Source organism: Tripterygium wilfordii, chromosome 8 (genome assembly GCF_013401445.1).
Source record: "Tripterygium wilfordii isolate XIE 37 chromosome 8, ASM1340144v1, whole genome shotgun sequence".
NCBI lineage: Eukaryota > Viridiplantae > Streptophyta > Magnoliopsida > Celastrales > Celastraceae > Tripterygium > Tripterygium wilfordii.
Genome location: NC_052239.1, coordinates 9,650,603 through 9,668,198, shown reverse-complemented (window position 1 = coordinate 9,668,198; position 17,596 = coordinate 9,650,603). Strand labels below are relative to the sequence as shown.

At 38.9% G+C, this 17,596-nt stretch overlaps 3 protein-coding genes and 1 pseudogene across 5 annotated transcripts; 3 read left to right on the top strand and 1 right to left on the bottom strand.

The window, feature by feature from the left end:
- Positions 1 to 4,067: 4,067 nt before the first annotated feature.
- LOC120003422 (probable serine/threonine-protein kinase At1g54610) lies at positions 4,068 to 9,628 on the bottom strand. The gene is made up of 8 exons (XM_038852407.1): positions 8,731 to 9,628; positions 7,818 to 8,102; positions 7,357 to 7,674; positions 6,769 to 6,996; positions 6,458 to 6,558; positions 6,055 to 6,178; positions 4,905 to 5,351; positions 4,068 to 4,589 (listed from the first exon to the last, which is right to left on the bottom strand). The coding sequence occupies exons 1-8, from the start codon at positions 9,127 to 9,129 to the stop codon at positions 4,407 to 4,409; spliced, it is 2,085 nt and encodes a 694-aa protein (XP_038708335.1). The 5' UTR covers positions 9,130 to 9,628; the 3' UTR covers positions 4,068 to 4,406.
- A 549-nt stretch (positions 9,629 to 10,177) lies between these two features.
- Positions 10,178 to 11,063, top strand: LOC120004606 (annotated as a pseudogene).
- Positions 11,064 to 11,782: 719 nt separating this feature from the next.
- Positions 11,783 to 12,627, top strand: LOC120004435. The gene has a single exon (XM_038853786.1). It carries the CDS (start codon positions 11,849 to 11,851, stop codon positions 12,347 to 12,349), a length of 501 nt encoding a protein of 166 aa, XP_038709714.1. The 5' UTR covers positions 11,783 to 11,848; the 3' UTR covers positions 12,350 to 12,627.
- Positions 12,628 to 13,599: 972 nt separating this feature from the next.
- On the top strand, positions 13,600 to 17,042 carry LOC120003945 (protein Mpv17-like). 3 transcript variants are annotated; one of them, XR_005469403.1, is made up of 6 exons: positions 13,600 to 14,006; positions 15,127 to 15,270; positions 15,436 to 15,568; positions 15,653 to 15,692; positions 16,181 to 16,336; positions 16,722 to 17,042. XR_005469403.1 is itself a non-coding variant. In XM_038853109.1 (5 exons), exons 1-5 carry the CDS (start codon positions 13,734 to 13,736, stop codon positions 16,266 to 16,268), a joined length of 678 nt encoding a protein of 225 aa, XP_038709037.1. In that variant the 5' UTR covers positions 13,600 to 13,733; the 3' UTR covers positions 16,269 to 17,042. The 3 variants fall into 3 exon arrangements, 1 of the variants encoding a protein (XP_038709037.1); XR_005469402.1 differs by having other exon boundaries at positions 16,701 to 17,042; XM_038853109.1 differs by having other exon boundaries at positions 16,181 to 17,042.
- Positions 17,043 to 17,596: the final 554 nt, after the last annotated feature.

Sequence of the window (17,596 nt, the reverse complement as noted above, 5' to 3'; positions counted from 1 at the left end):
ACACTGCAGTATATACAGCCTCTGCCCAGAACACCTTTGGTAACTTTTTCTCTGCCATCATACATCTAGCCATCTCCATTACTGTTCTATTCTTCCTCTCAGATACCCCATTTTGCTGAGGTGTATAGCTGACTGTCAGTTGATGCGAAATCCCCATATCCTCACAAAACTGACTGAAAGCAGCTGAGGTATACTCTTTGCCATTATCTGACCTTATGGTCTTAATCTCCATCCCACTCTGTGACTCCACTAGGGCCTTGAACTTTTTGAAAATTGAGAAGACTTGAGACTTACTGCTAATGAAATAGACCCAAGTCATTCTAGTAAAATCATCAATGAATAGAACAAAATACCTGTTTTGACTCAAAGATGATACACTCATTGGTCCACAAACATCTGTGTGAATCAATTCCAGCTTCCTACTTGCTCTCCAAGCAACATCAGTAGGAAAAGACATTCTGTGCTGCTTCCCTAGCTGACAAGAGCTGCACACTTCATCACTGACATGAATCTCAGGCATATCTCTGATCATGTTATTATCACTAGCAAACTTCAAGGATTTTAAGTTAAAGTGACCATATCTGCCATGCCATAGCCAAGACTGGTCTGACTTCAAACTATAAGCAAACTGCTCAACAGACTTTGAATGTAAAGGAAAAGAATTCTCCACCATTTTGATTTTAGCAACCTCAAAACCATCAGGTGAGAATATAGCACAACAACAGTCTTTAAACAACAAGGAATATCCTTTCTTCAACATTTGAGCAACACTAAGCAAGTTTTGTTTGAGCTGAGGAATAAGTAAAACATTTGGAATAATTTTGATACCTTGCTTGGTGCTGATTTTAGCTGAGCCCCTGCCCTCTGCTTGAACAACTTCACCATTTCCCAGAATTACTTTAGTCCTCACAGATTTGTCCAACATGGTAAATATGCTAACATCCTTAGCCATGTGGCTTGTGCATCCACTATCAACCAGCCAAGTATTTTCTTCTAGATTCTGTGTTGAACCCACTGCCATGAACAAGTGATCTTGGGATTTCTGCTGTTGATCTCCAGTGTAATTAGCCTGTTGAGTAGTTGAATTTTCAGGTTGAAACTGATTTTGTTTCAATCTACAGGTTCTTTCAATATGTCCAAATTTCTTGCAATGTCTGCATTGAATTTGGGGCTTGCCATATTTCTGCCAGCAAGTCTTTTCTGGATGATTAGTCTTGCTGCAGTGAGGACAAGGTGGAAACTTTCCCTTCTTTGCTGAATCACCTGAACCAGTGCCTTCTGCCCCTTTACTTTTTCCACCCTTGTCAAACACCTTCTTCTTGCCTTCCTTAGAAGACTGGGATTGCTTTCCCTTATGCCTTGCTTGAAAGGCACCCTCACTAACTTCTTCATTTCTGAAAGAAGATCTCTGCTCATGAGCTTGAAGCTTACTGCAGAGTTCAGCTACAGTGAGCTTTGACAAATCACAAGACTCCTCTATAGCTGAAATTTTGGACTCAAACCTCTCTGGAAGACTGATTAAAATTTTCTCTACTACTTTTTCATCTTTAACATCTTCACCATACAACCTCATTTGATTTATAATTTCCACCAACTTGTTTGAATACTCCTTTATTGAATCACTCTCCTTCATTTTTAACATCTCAAACTCCCTTTTCAAGGTCAACAATCTCTGCTGTCTTACCCTCACACTGCCCTGAAACTCTTCCTGTAACTTGTCCCAGGCAGCCTTGGCTGTTGTAGCGCCAACAAGCCTTGGAAAGACTGTTTCATCCACAGCTGAGTGAATGATAGTGAGGGCTTGATAATTTTTTGTATATGCTTCAGTATGGGTTTTGATTTGCTGCAAAGTAGCACTTTCTGCAAGAGGAGCTTCATCATAGCCATCTTCAATCACCCTCCAAAGATCATGAGCCATAAGATAAAACTTAAGCTTCACAGCCCAATAATCATAATTTTCCCCAGCAAAAACAGGAGGTGGAGGAAGAGATACCCTGCCTGAAGACATACCTGACATATAGAGATTTCCAAACACCTAATCTCCTCCGATCTTCTCACAGGTCCACTAAGAAGCAAGCTCCGATACCAATTGTAAGTCTGAAACTCTGTGTATAGCACTGGAACTTCCCGAACTGCACCTTTACAAGGCTGTAGCTCACAAGCCAGATCAACCAACACAGTATATAAAACTCTAAAGTCAGCAGCTAGCTGAACACAACTCAACAACGTAAAACAATACAACCAGGAGAAGACAAAGAGTGAGTATAAAGTTCTGCAAGATTGTAACTTCTATTCTCTGAACTATTCTTACAGAGACATTTTTCAACTTTTGTACCAAGCTAACACAGCCAAAGTACACAGCTACAAAACAACTTTCTAGAACAAGCTAACTTGGCACAAGCTTAGCCACATATTATAAAAATATAAACCATAAAAACAAGGCAAAAGTCTCTAACTAGACTAGTCAACAACTTAACAAGAAGTCAACATTACAAAAGTAACATAACTAAACTAAGTCTCTACTGTAACAGAACAAATGCTTAATTATTTTATTGACATTTCATATTTGCAGGCAGGCTTTTACGGGTTCCATTGTGGAGCTCAACAACAATTTGCAAGTGAATACACAAGAACGAATTGCCTCGTCTTCACAAGTGATTCTGCGGGTTGCATGTGATCGTGGGAAGAAGGTGGTTCTAGGTAACAGGTGGATGTCAGGACACGTGGCTCGTTATGGTTGATTGAGGATGGGTCGTATGAACATAGACGGTGTCATGCCAGGTAGTGGCTGCAGGATTGTATGATTTGGCGTGCTTTATTCAGGGGTCGTTTTTGGTTGATCGGAACCAGGCTCAACAATGGTATGTGATGACCATGGCCTTCGGGCGGCTGAGTCAGGACGAAGAGATGTACAATCATAATGGGGCAGATCACATGCATGCATGAGTATGTTTGTTCGCCGATGGGTTTGGCTTCTGAGGATTTGGTCGACCATGGGTTTATCGTCCATGGCCTCTGTTGCCAGATTGGGTTTGGGCTCTTGTTGATCTAATTCTACTTTCTCGGTTTTGTCTTGACCAAGTTTGCTTATTGGATTGTTTATCGACTGACAAGTGGACAAGTGGGTCAAGACGATTTTTGACCATTACAGTTTTGAATTTAGTTGGTTATTCTTTTCCACCTTTATGAGATCATGGGTTCTACGGAGTAAGACGTAAGGTCGTCACAATCCGACAACCCTACGGGGCTCCGACATATTTCAGTAATATTTGGTTGACGATGAAAATATGCCCGTTTAGGGTGTTGGGAGGCGTTGGGTTGGGAGGCGTTGAGGTGTGTTGGGTTGGGAGGTGTTGGGAAGTGTTTGTACCAACGGTCCCGAACGCCTCAAACAGTCAAGGGTTGGGAGGTGTTGGGGACGAACCCAACCCTCCCCAACACCTCCCAACACCCTAAACGGGCAAGCCCTAACAAAACTACATAAGCATCTAGGGTCTCAGATTAACAAAACAAACAGAAATAACTTCCATCATATATAAATCCAGGAAAGCAATAGTTCTTATATTCATCGGTGGTAATAACCGCGGACTAGATCCTATATTGAAGGAAAGCAAATCCCATCAAAGACTTGAAAGAAAGCAGATTTACTGTGACAGAGTTGGCCACATCGATCACAAACCGGTCCTTAATATAGATTTCTTAGAATATTATAATTGGGCTAGAGAAAAATCGATGTGATTTAGCTCGATCTTATGAAAACTGTCTGTGATTAGTCCAGTTGAAAGGCACCCCTAAATCTGATCAATTTGGCACCAGACTAAAGGCTAATTGCATACCCAGAAACAGAAATAGCCCAGAAATGAAGTAGAGATTAAAACAATATCGACACCTAAACATATTCACTTATCACCTTCCATATGTATTAGATGGTGAAAACTTGCATCGAAAGTAGAGTTTGGAAAAGATACATATGGCACAGCAGGGTTCAAAAACGTAATTAGCCTCTACGTATATTCGGCCTGGAAAACGTACCCTGAAAGTGCAGGTGCAAAAGGTGTTCAAGAAGATATCACCAAATTGAAAACTTGAATTATAATATATACAAGATACACTATTAACCATTAAATGGCTGCTTGAGGAATTGCTGAGTACATGTATAAATCTATTTCTCTACACAAATATGTCGTCAAAAATGAAAAATTCCTGAATGTGCTTTGTTGTATAACAAGTGTGGAGTAAAACCAAACTGGGAAGGAAACAAATCATGGAACACTTACCGGACAGAGAGCCTTATGAACTGGAAAAATCTGTCATAGTGACCAAACTTTTCCTGACCATCTAAAGAACGTACGAATATCAGGTTTTACTTCTGATTTCTCAGTTTCATGCGGAAAGGCATCATTCCATTATGGACTGGAGCCTTCAATTACATGCTGACAGTTCTGAGGCATTGCCCTTTGAAGTCGTGCTCGTCGAGCAAATTCTTGGATTTGGCGATCCTGCTCTTTGATCATCTGCTCCACATTGTTTGATGGAACAAGTAACGGGCCAGAAACATAAATCTTGTTTCCACTGGGTCCATGAACCTGCTGAGGAAACAATTTCTCCAGCATTAGCATACAAGGTTAATAAAGACAGTTTCTGCAGGAAAGTACGGAACTATGAAAAGCAACGAAAGAAAATTTGAATTTCAGCGAAAAATGATACGGTTAGAACCCAATATAACATTTTCCCCACTCAGAAGCATCCAGAGTAATTTGAAAATGTCAATGTATGTATTTCGAAGAGCAATTTTCTAATTACTGAGTTCATCACAGCTAAAAAAAATCAACTGCGGATTCAATATGATAGTTTTCCTCATTATTTGTAATATTTGAATCAGGGAATGATGTCAAGAAACTGACCAGATTTGATTCTCTATCAACAAATTTTCCACCTCCAGAATGAGGAGAACTTGTGCCCTTCTGCATGTGACATTTTCGATCCTCCTTTCCTGCGGACTCCATTTGATTAAAGGAGCCCCTAGACCTGCCAACATGCTTTATTGTTTCTTGCTGCGATGCACTTAACTTTCCTTGCCATACTTCAGCTGACGAAGTTCTAGCTGCAACTACACCCGAAAAGTTCGACAAATTAGTTCGGGCTGATATTGCAGGAGGGACATCATGTTCCTTTCCAGCCTTTGCCCGTCCAGGTCCATGAACTAATGGCCCTGAATAAGAAACTTTCTTATGTTGATGCTCCACAGATTGTCTTTGTTGAGACGGATCAACCAGAAATCCAGAACTAGTTTGCTGCTTGTGAGAATTATAGATCTCACATCTACTCTTTGAACTTGTCTGATATTCTCTCTGCAACAAAGAGCAAAATATAATTGTCAAGAGGAGAAATCTAGTAATGAAGCTATAAGAAAAGAAAATATTATAAACATAGTAATTTATCAAACAGAAAACCGGATATTTGAATACACCCAAAAGACTAAGATGTCACATGCAGAAAATAAAGTGTAAAAGAAGTGCCCAAGCCAACGTCAACAACATAATACACAAAGTAGATACTTAATACTTTCATTAAGAACAAGTAGTGAAAGGCTTCAAAAGAAAGAAAATGAAGTTTCATCAAAGCTGGTGGATTCATAAAAAAGCTCCAAACTCGGTCCAGTATCTGCCGGCAAATTATGTCAACTGCGGGTTACTGTGTCTACTATTCAAACTACTTATATTTCTCTGTTTTGTCTCAAAAAAAAAAAAACACCTATTAAGTTCTTCCCAAAAGAAATGACTAATGAGGCACTGTTGTAACCTAAAGCCAAAGAAAACTCTCTTATTAGAGACGCAACAGTTCCAGCACGCAATAATGATCTTCCTTTACTAGCAAAATCATTAAATGTGCATGAATGTAACTCGACTACCAAAATAGAGATTTCACACCAAAAAAATTACCCTTTTTTTTATATTGAAAAAAAAGGCAAAAAAACTTAATATCAGATTCTCCAGATTCAAGTTTGACCAATGTTGAGACAGAGCCAAAACCAAAATCTTGTCTCGGAGTTACCTGACTTGACGACACTAACTGACCATGAGCATTAGGAGCTCGGATAGGATCTCTATCAAAAGATCCTTTTGGTCCTCTCCTTTGTGGCTCAAGCTTTTGGCTCCTGCCTCCTCCTGCTCCTTCCCTATAAACAATTAGCAGAAAGGTTAATAGTGTAGACGATGCTTAAGCAAGTAAAATCATATCAAAAGTCAAGAATAAAAATAAAACTAACTTAACGAAAGAATGTTCATAACCCAATATTCTATTCAAGATTAAAACTTCAACAGCCAAAGACAGATAATTCATTTATTTAATTAATGCAGAAAGTTAACCATATCCAGCACATATCTTATTATGCAACCTATTGTAACATATTGAACACACACTAATTTTCCACTACTTTGATCAAGTACTAACATACCTTCTAGCTTCTTCATCCCGCCTTTTAGCATCAATCTCCTTGCTGGGAGGATATTTGGGCAAACTTGAAGGATCACAAGCAAGTGGTTCTACTGAAAAGAACTATTAAAGGAAAACCAAGGACGAATAAGTTACAACCAGAAAATCTAATGACATAATAGATTTCATATAACAATAAGCGAATGGTAAAAACAGTAAATTAATCACTACTATTAACATATAAGAAAATTCTCATCATCATCAAAGCTTTTATCCAAAAAACAGAATTAAAGAGAAATTAGTTTGAGTCCTCAATAAAGGAGATATGCATACCTCGCTCTTAAGGGCAAAAGCTGCAGTTCCTCGATGGGCTGGATCTACGGAAAGGAAGCTCTCCATAAGCCTTACAGCTGGAGCAGGAAACTGTTTAAATGTTTCAGCAATGCATCTTCTGTAAGGCTGTACGGGTTTAAATACTGTTGAGTGAGGCAATTTTGATTTTCTCCAATAATCTTCAGATGGTGAGCCACATAGCTTAAAAATCTTATGCAATTGCTCAACCTACGAGGCAAAAATGACTTATATTATGGATCATTTATAAGAAACTTAAAAAAAGAAACCACCTGGATTGAATTGTCCACTTAGAGATCCAAACAATAAAAAGTCTCATGACATATCAAAACTATCACAGCAATGGGAGAGGAGATTTGGGGCCCAAAGATGTGAACTCAACCGTGAAATGATAAGTAGAACTACTTCTTTTACATTTTGTTTTGTTTTGTTTTTAATGTTCCTACATGCTAATGCCAGGAATCGGTACTCAATGACATAACTATGGAATTCCACACATTAAGACCAGGTGTAGCAGGAAGTGAAAAGCATCAATCATGCACAAGGAGAATAGATTCATACGAATGATACCTCTGTTTTTCCTGGCAAAATGGGCTTCCCGGCATACAATTCCCCAAGTATGCAACCAGTGCTCCATAAATCTATTGCAACTCCATACTTAGAAGCTCCAAGTAAAAGTTCTGGTGGTCGATACCATAGAGTCACTACACGACTCGTCAATGGAACACTATTATGAGGATCAAAAAAACTTGCTAAGCCAAAATCCGCAATCTTCAAAATACCATTGCCATCAATAAGAAGATTTGAACCCTTTACATCACGATGCAGAACACCATGCCTATGACAATGATCAAGTCCACTTAATAGCTGCTGCATATAACACTTAACCTAACAAAAACAAAAAGCAAAATTATAGATTTGAGAAAATTCAGTTCAAGCCATGGTTAAGTTCATCAATCAACATAAACATACAGCCGCAGCATCCAGGTAGGATCATAAAAAAGGAAATAAATAAAAGGCTGTAAGAGTACCTGTGGTTCTGTGAACTTCATTCCCGGAACGGATGCAAGTCCAGTAAGATCATGTTCCATATACTCAAAAACAAGGTATAAGCTGGACGACATATGAGAAGTAATCAAGCCTTCCAGTTTAATTATATTTGGATGATCAAGTCTGCGCAAAATAATAATTTCCCTGGCCATAAACTTGACACTCTCAAGGTCATGATTATCAAAGCGAACTTTCTTCAAAGCAACAATTTTATCATTAATGATATCCCGAGCCTTGTATACGCAACTATAAGTTCCATGGCCTATCTGCAACAACACATTGCCAGCCAGAAGAAGGCAGTGAGAACGTTTTATTTGTATAAGGGCAAGGCTGCAAAACCCTTACCTTTCCTCAACCTGTCCACCACCCAACCCTAAAGAGAACAGAAATGGAACCTCACACCCACAAAACAAAGCAGAGAAAGATATACTGAATATAAGTTCAGAACAATGCAAGAACTTTGAACAGCCAGAGTCGAGATCTCAAAGGACTGTACTTTGAACTAAATGGAAGTTCTTGTCCATCAACTGGCATGATCAACCATGATATAACCAATTTTCACTTTCCTGAATGAGAGATAATTTCAAACCATTTGGAGGAGGTATCAAAAGAAGTTCCAGAGCAATCATCATGGTATATAGTAAAAATGGTTGTAATTTGTATATAGATTTCCTTACCCTCCAACTATGACTTTTTTCTAAAACAATTCAAAGTAGGCACTGAAAAGTTATGTAAGAGTGCAAATAAGAGATACAACCAATCTCCATTTCAATATCCACTCAGGCAAGTAACATGCATCAAGTAAATAATATAGCATTAATTGTTCAATATTGCAGACCTCGCATCAAAACCAACATAAATCATGAAGAAGAACCAATTCAAAAGGGGACATACTTTTTCCAACTTTTCAAATGTGGTAGCACGCCGTGGCACCAATCCGTTGATAGCTTCTCCTGCGACTGAAGCAAGCCAAGATGGCCATCCTGCTGCAACTTGCTCTCCTACTATACTCTTTGGGACCCTTCCCAAATTTGGATGACAAATAGTTGTAGCTTCACAATTCTCTTCCTTCTTCTTCCCTATTTGATCAGTAAAATACCTATTCGAACCAGTTGTTTTATTATCAATCAACATAACCTTCACCTCAGCACCATCCAATCTATCCTTTGATCGACCTCCCTCCTCTCTTCTGCCTGAACTAACATGTGCAACACGCCTATCTATTGACCCTTTACGAGAAACCTGCCTCTCATTCGGGCTTTCCTGGCCAGCCTTAGAGCTTATGCAACCCATATTGCACTATATACAACAGTAGCTTCAAAATCCTCCTTCACCAACAAAATTCACCCCCCAAAAACCGATACTATACTTTCAGAAACTCCATAATTTGCCATCTCCATCAAATAGGATCGACAAAAGCAATCAACTTATGCCAATAGTTGAAAGAATTCAAGCTGTGGCTTATACCCGACCGATCAATCAGACCCAATTCAAGAGCCACCAAGACAGATTGTCAAAAACATTTACTAGAAGACCAAGCATTCAAGCTCCACCCTTATCTTCACCCAAAATTCAAAGTCAGCAACAAACGCCTCAAAATTCAAGAAAGAATACAATAAACTTATAAAATCAGATAAATTGAGACAATAAGAAGGAAACCCATCAATCAATCACTACAATACTGCTGAAAAGAACCAAAAATTCATGCAAAATTCAACCCCACTCAATCCGTTAAACAGTACCCTGAAAGCTCTGAAGATAGTAGTTAAAAGAACGAAAACGAGATATATCGACGGAAAGAGATGATAAAGGCTTAATTACCAAGAAACAGACGCATGCTAGCGGCTTTGTTTTTTTGGGTTGACTCTTCGACGCGCATAAAATACGCATATAAATACAGATAACTACGCTTTTGCGTGTCTATGTATAAAGGAAGCGAGACGACGGCATTTGCCGGCTGTGCTTCGGTCAAAAGAACCCACTAATCTCTCCCATGTTAAATTCAATATCTTTTGTGTTGCAATATTTTCCTCTATTTTATCTCTCTACCTGTGATCCGTCGAGATTTTGACAAGATTAAACCTTTAAAATTTGGGAGTTTTCGTTGCTTTTGTATTCAAAAAAGCCAGATGTGAACTTTTCTGAGACAATCCCCTCCCCTGAGAAAAAAATAATCCGATAATCGTGTCAAAAATGACGTGAAAAACTATGGATAAGCATACGACGACGTTTCTGTTTAAATTGTTGCAGGAATTGTTAAAAGATGGACGAATAGCCATCAATACAGTATATATATTCTGGTCAAAGTTCAGCTTTTACCAAATTGCAGAAATTCCAAAGCCTACCAGGCAAAACCCGCCAAATCCAACTTCCAAAAGCACACAATTCAATAAACCCCTACATTCACCAATGGCTAACCCCATCCCAATTTCAGATCAGATTTCTCTCCTCTCCCACTCTCATTGGAACTATCAAGCATCCAATGAAATCTCTGTAGTTAAAATTCAGAAATTGCACTATGAAACTTGCTACATGTCTTGAATTTGGTATAAAGAACAGGATCAAAGAAGCTGACTTTTGAGGTTAGCTTTCATTATTGGTTAATGGATCATCTGGGTTTGGAGCTTTGAGTTTGAGAAGAAGAATGTCAGAGCACTTTAGTTAAGGCTTTTTACAGTTATTGGCTTGATGGGTTTATCTCTGTTTTTCATGATCTGCATTCTCCATTCAACAATTGCAATAACATGTGGGTCCTTGATACAGCTCAAAAGCTTTCTGGATCAACTCCACATGATCAACAGTTGATCCAAATTTCAAATTCCTTTGGGGGGCTACTTCTATTTGCTATTGGATTTTTGCTGTTCATGGTGGCCTTTGTGAAGGACACAGAGTTTCAGAGCTTCTTTGCTAAGGGTTGTGTGCTTCTTCATGCTTCAATGGCTGTTTGGAGGGTCTATTTTGAGAGGAGACTTGAGGATTTGGCTTGGGATTAGCCAAGGCAGATGGTTGGAGATTCCCTGCTAGGACTTTCTTGGGTGTTTTTTCTAGCGTATAGTTGGAGAGAAAAGTATGATTAGCCAAAGAAAGAGTAAGTTGAACCTGATAATCATGTGTAACAAAAGCAGAGATTTCCTGGTATGTTATGGTGGCTCTGTTAAAAACACTAGTATATCATGTTGAGGAGATGAATGTGGATCCAAATGGTATGCAATCATGGGTTTTCTATACCAGTATTATCTAGAAATTTGCCTAAATGTTCTTACTTTCTGACCCATACGAAAACAATTGATTAAGGCTAACCAACATTAAACATGAAAAAACAAAGACTGGACAAGAACCTGGCATAGCACTAGTATTGACAACCACGTCAAAACGAGTTTCCCTGCCAAATTTCAATTCTCACAACTTGACTTTTCAAATGCCAAATAGTCTTACATCACTTCCTTTCAAGAAAGGACCACAACTTCACCCAAATTGAGTTAAAAACATTTTGTCAGAAATTTTTCTCCTGAATGATGCTACTCATTTGTACTTTTAGTAATGATACATCTATGTAGCACTCATTGGTTTCCTTCCTTTTTCAATGTGTTTCCATTTCCATTTAGAGTCCATTTTTTTGCAGGATTTGCTTGCAAGTCACTGAAGTTCCACTTTTCCTACCACTTCTCAACACCAAAGAACAAGAAAATAAAGGAAAACTCATAACTGAAAAGTAAGAGTAGTGATTTTGGGGGAAGATTCTGTGAAATGTTAAGTTGGACTCGGCAATCTAAACTAAACAAGATAGCAGTCAATTACAGAAGGGGGAAAAAAGGACCCTTCCACCCTCTGACCCTCAACCAAATACTGCCCTCTTAAAATCACTAAATTACAACTGGGTACTCTACCTTTACTTCTTAGTCCTTACCAATTTAATAGCATTAAATTTCCAATATAATATCTCATCTGAAGAGAGAAACCCTTGAGATTGTTGAAGATAAAACAATCAAAGCTTGTCTTATAGAAGAGAAACATGGAGCAGGAAGAGGAGAAAACAATACCAAAATCAACAGAACCAACACCACCATCTTCATACAGCTTAGTTTTAAGAATTATGAGCAAGAGGAGGACATGGGTATGTCTATTTGTGCTTGCATATGGCATAATATTATCATGTTCATGGAATTTTCTCAAATTCATACTTTCTTGGTACAAACTACAATCCCAAACATCTTCATCTTCATCTGGGTGGCATGCTCTCTATGCATCAGTTCTTCTTGGAGGAGTTTTTGGTCTGCTATCCATGATTGCTGCCCTAGCTGTGGCAGTCCCAGCCACTCTGGTAATCTGGATCACAGTTCTGGTTCTTTTGGCCTTCCTTGGGAAACCCAGATGGGTCTTGGTGATTGAAGGAAGGAAGATCACAAAGGAGATTGTTGGGTTTGTGTTGAAGATTTTGTTGAAGGAAGGGAATGTTGTGGCTGCTGTTTGTGCAATTTTAGGGTACATTGCTCTTTTTAGAAAAGACCAGTGAAGGTGTTTCATAGTGAATTGTTGTTCCTGCTGATGCAATTTTGATGGGGCTTTTGGGATATTCTTCTTGTTTGCTGAAATTGGAAAAAAGATTTCCCCAATCTGCATTAAGACATTGTTTGGAATATTGTAAATTTCAGTGCTCTATAGACTGCAATATGGAAGCTGTACAGTGTAGAGGCATTGTAACATTATTAGTTTATTATTACCTGTTTTGTTAAGTCCACTGTATGTATACACTGATGCTTTTAACATAGTGAACCCGTATTTTTCTTCTAATTCGTTCATCCTTTTTATTAATAAAGTGAAACCCACTCAGGTGCTCATCAAATGACTAACTGATAAATTCGGAGACACGTGAAAGATCCCGTAACTTTTATAGATCAATTGGATTCAGTGTGGACAAATAACGCAGTGTGACATTTGCATATGCTGGGCAGAGTAAGAGTTCATCTTGTAAATTGTAATAATGAAAATACCGATGAGACTTAAACTCACAACTTTCTACTTAAGATAAAATTTACTACGGTTAAATTCACAATCTCAACCAACGACCCGTTATTATTTCTTTCTTCTATAAAAAGAGGATTTTATTGTCTACTGGGAATGCTCTAACAGAGGATTTTTTTTATTATCTCCGCTTGATTGGTCCAGTGGTTTGAGGACTAACAGGATACCTGTCCATCCTAGGTTCAAGTCGAAACATTTGCATTAATGCATCGTGGACTCTCGGTCAGGTGTGGGTTAGTGGACTGCTGGGTTGTGGGCCTCTAGGACCGGCAAGTGACTTGCCCTGAGGTTCGACGGGGGTAGCTGGACTCTCTCCTTGGGGTTTACAATATATGACCCTGCCCAAAGGATCAAGTCTTGTGATGATTCCCCAGTGATTAAAAAAACTGATTTTTTTATTTTTTTATTTTTTCGTCTAGTGAAAGGGCTCTGATCCAGTGTGTGGCCTGGACTAGATGTAAGGCCTTATCAGGCCTTAAAATCTAAATGGGCCTTAACCAAGAGGCCTCTATTTTTAAACAAAGCCTTCCCAAAGCAAAAATAACAAGTTTCTTAAAACGTGTTTGTTGAAAAACTTATGCTTGCCGACAGGCCCGACACAGACACATGACACTAGGGCCAGCACCTGGGCCCTGAAATAATAGCCTTAATCGTGGTGGGCCCTGAAATAATGATGTTAGGCCTTTTTGCAACACATGGGCCCAAACTATGCTTATATTTATATGGCTGAAAGCGCGCCGTTTCTACCAAATCGTAACGTCCGTGGATATACCGTCGATATGGAGCCATGGCGTATCTGAGTGATCGGTAACAGTTGTTCGAAAAATCGAAGCATTTCCAAGAGATTCCTTCCTGCTTCCATTTAAGGACCTGTAATGGAAGCTTTGGGCGGTGGCAATGGCGGGTTGTGGGGTTGGAACTGGCAACCGAGGAAGCCAAAGCCATCAAATTCCCAAAGCAGAAGATCCAAGTCCGATTCGGTGGAAGCAAACCGGGGAGCAGGTTACGGATTTCCAGTGAAGCAGGCTGCGACGGCGGCCTCACTCGTCCTCACAGGAGACACAATCGCTCAAGTCAGAGACCGCTGGAGAAAGGGAGGAGAAAGCTTCAAACAACATCGGTTCTTGGACTCTGATGAGTCCCACAAGGTTAGTATCAAATGATGAAATTTACGCTCAGTATGGCTGTTCGGAGCTTTAAGAAATGCTTTGTTTGGTGGTAGAGTTAACGAAGGGATAACTTTCTGGGTTGACAATAAACCTCGGTTTAAGAACTGAAATCTCTGTTATTGTTAGATTTTATTGGTCCGTGAAGTTGATGATTTAATTTACTATGACATATGCTTTCTACCCAGTGTATTCTGAATGAATGGGTTTGGTCAAGCATCAGTTTTTATGCAATTAAACACCATAACTTGCATATTATTCTATATGAAACCAGATGCGTTGTTATCTATTGCATTCTTTACTTCTATTGCTCAAAAGAAGAAAGGGGAAAAAATAGAGGAAAAGAGTGGGCTTACTTAGTTTGAGTCATGAAAAGCAGTGAATATTTATTGGCTTTTCTGGTGCTATTGAGTGCTCTTTACTGTTGGTGGTATTAGATAAGTTGAATTCACCATAGTTGTGTCGGCAGAAGACCGGAGCTGGGCTTAATTTTATTGTTAAGCAGATAAAGATGTCCAAGAGCTAACAAAGGTGATGTTTCCAATATATGCTTGTGTCCTAGAAATACAATGGACATGTCATTGAGAGATGGGTCACCCCCGTGTAATTGGCTGGTGGATTTTCCACATCTCTGATAAATGATTTATTCAGAAACCTAGTTTTCTAAATTGTGAAGCAGTCCAGCATGGTCCAATAAATACTTAACATAATAACTCTTCTATAGCAAATTATTATGGGCATTCCCAACAATGATTAGTTCCATTGCATGATGAATCGTTAGAAAGGCTACTGTATAGTGCAATGCTAAAGGAATCGGTCATCTTTGAGCAATGGGAAAGTTCTGAGAAAAAGTGCACAGAATTTCACACACCCAAATCGAGGTCTGTAAGACTGCAGCTCAATAAACATGCATAAACTATGACTTAAATGTTATTTAATTTGTTGGAGACCACATTAAACGTAAGCCATTCTTTTCTTCTTTTCCTTTATGATATGAGTTCATTTTCTTTTTTCACTAAAAGCATTGAATTGTTCATAGTGTGTTAAGATGCTTTTTTGTTGAATTGTTTTGTACAGTCTTTGACAACAAGCTTTATTGTAGGACGTTCTTCTTGACCATGATTGGCTTCGTGCCCTTCGGATGTATTCCTACGGCTTTCTTTTGTATGGTCCTGGTTCTTATGCGTGGTATCGATATCTCGATTGTTGCATGCCAAAGCATACAGTGCAAAACATTATGTTGAAGGTATGCTTTGTGCTTTATGTGGGTTCTTCAAAATTGTCCTTCAATAGCTTTTGTAAGCAGTTTAAGTATCTTTTGGGGTCAACGACCAATGTCTTGTGTTTCATTACCTTCTAAATTCAATTGCCATATTTTTATGACATATTCCTCAAATTTTCCTCCTTTCAGGTCGTATTGAACCAAATTGTGCTTGGTCCATGTGTGATCGCTGTCATTTTTGCATGGAACGATTTGTGGCAAGGGAAGCTTTCACAACTTCCGAGCAAGTACCAGAAAGATGCTCTTCCCACTCTACTTTATGGTAGCACCTCTTTGAAGCAATCTTTATGCTGTTCAAATAATATGGTTAATAAGTTATTAAAACACATCTTTGCTTTATTTGCAGGATTTAGGTTCTGGATCCCAGTTACCGTATTGAATTTCTGGTATAGGTCCTTCATATTTGCCTCAAGCCTCTCTTCTTTTTCTTCTCCTCCTTATTATAGTAATTGTAATCCTATGCTTCAGAAGTGTCTCTTGAAGTCTCAAAAGACTAGCCTGTTGCTTTATTTTTTTCTTTATCCTTTCTAAATGTTGGCCGGAATTTTGGCACTTCTATGAATGATCTGGGAAATTCTGGAGAAATTCAGGGGAATAGTAAGCTTTACGGCTTCAATGCACCTTCTTTTTTCGAGAAATTTTGGTTAAGGATGTAAATGTGCCATTTATGGGCTTTGCAAGTTTTTATTTTTTTTAAAGATCAATACAAGTAGCAAATGTATATGTTATTTCTTTGGATTTCTTATGCTTACGTAGACTAATTTCGTGGTTCCATTGGCTTTAAGTTGTTGGCATTCACTTATTTTCTTTTAATGGTTTATGGTTCGATTGAGTATGCTTAATGTGCCATTCTGATACATCTGCTTGTTTCTAGGGTGGTCCCTCTTCAAGCTCGTGTAGCTTTTATGTCTACGGGCTCCATATTCTGGAACTTCTATTTGTCTGCGATCATGAGCAAGTAGACTCTCATGGTTCTGGGTTTCATCAATGTTGTGATACCAGATTGTGCAGTCATTGGCATTGGCACAAGGTACATTTGTCATGTCTTTGTAGCTCGCTTGAAATGTGTATGGTGAACATATTCTTTTCCAACAATGCTAGGGATCCCAGTAATAAGTAATAACCATCCCAGAAGTATCCTAGCAGTGTGTGGCATGCATTCATTGGGTATGTTGATCATAGCAAGGGACCCATTGAGAATCACACCCAATCAATGCATGCCAAACACTACTAGGATGCTTCTGAGATTGTTATTACTGGGATCTTTATTATTTTTTATTCTCTTCTGACTTCTGAAACAGCTTGACCGCATGGCAACAGAAAAGTGGATAGCAGAAGCACCAATTTTAGTTATCAATGAACTAATTTTGAAAATTTTGACCTGCTGGTTACAGATTTGTCTGTCTTGTCGTCAGATCTTCAGAGAATTTCTACTTTCATTGGGGATGCAGTATTTCAAATAAAGGAGGAGCATTGGATAGTACTTATGCTTCTTGAATGAGCACAGCCAGCCATGGTGATCATTTGTGAATTATTTGAACATTTCCCTGATTTGTCTTAACAGTTATCTTAAGATTGAATCATAGGATTAAGACTACTATTACACATATTTGTTTCCACCAGTATTTTCGGTTGGAGCTGTACGAGATGAAAGTCTCATTTACAGTTCGTGGAGGAGGAATTCAGAATCCCCTTGGGTTACCCGTCTCAATAAAGTCTACGATTTGTTCGAAGAACGTCTTGAGATTATAATGAACTTGTTTCAGGCTTAGCTTACTTTGCCTTAGTTTTTCTGGGTTGCATTTCCATTGGCAGATGTGATACCGCTTCCCCATCTTGGTCCATGGTGAGCAACTTTGGTCGTCCATAGGCAGCCAGTCATGGCATGTAGGGTGCCTCATTGTGGGATAATTTTGGGCTGAATCTTGCAGGCCTTACTAGCATGGGAATTATGAACAAACACAAGACACTAATGAAGAAGCTCAAAAGGTAAATCTACGACCCAATACGGAAGAAGTTGTCACAATGACTCTGTTTGTCCTTTACAGACCGAGCCAAAATGATTAACCAAGAGAGGAAGAAATATAAGGAAGAGGACGGCAAGTGATGTGCAGTTTGCTTGCAAGATATGGTCACTCCTTGTAATCATAGCTGCTTCTTCTTTTGTCCCTTTTTGAATTGCGAGACAATGCTACATGCTATGACGTGAAAAATTGGATCGGCTTCTCCACGATTCGGTTATCCAATTGCTAGGTTTTGTTGACGTATCATGTGGTCAAATCGGGAATCT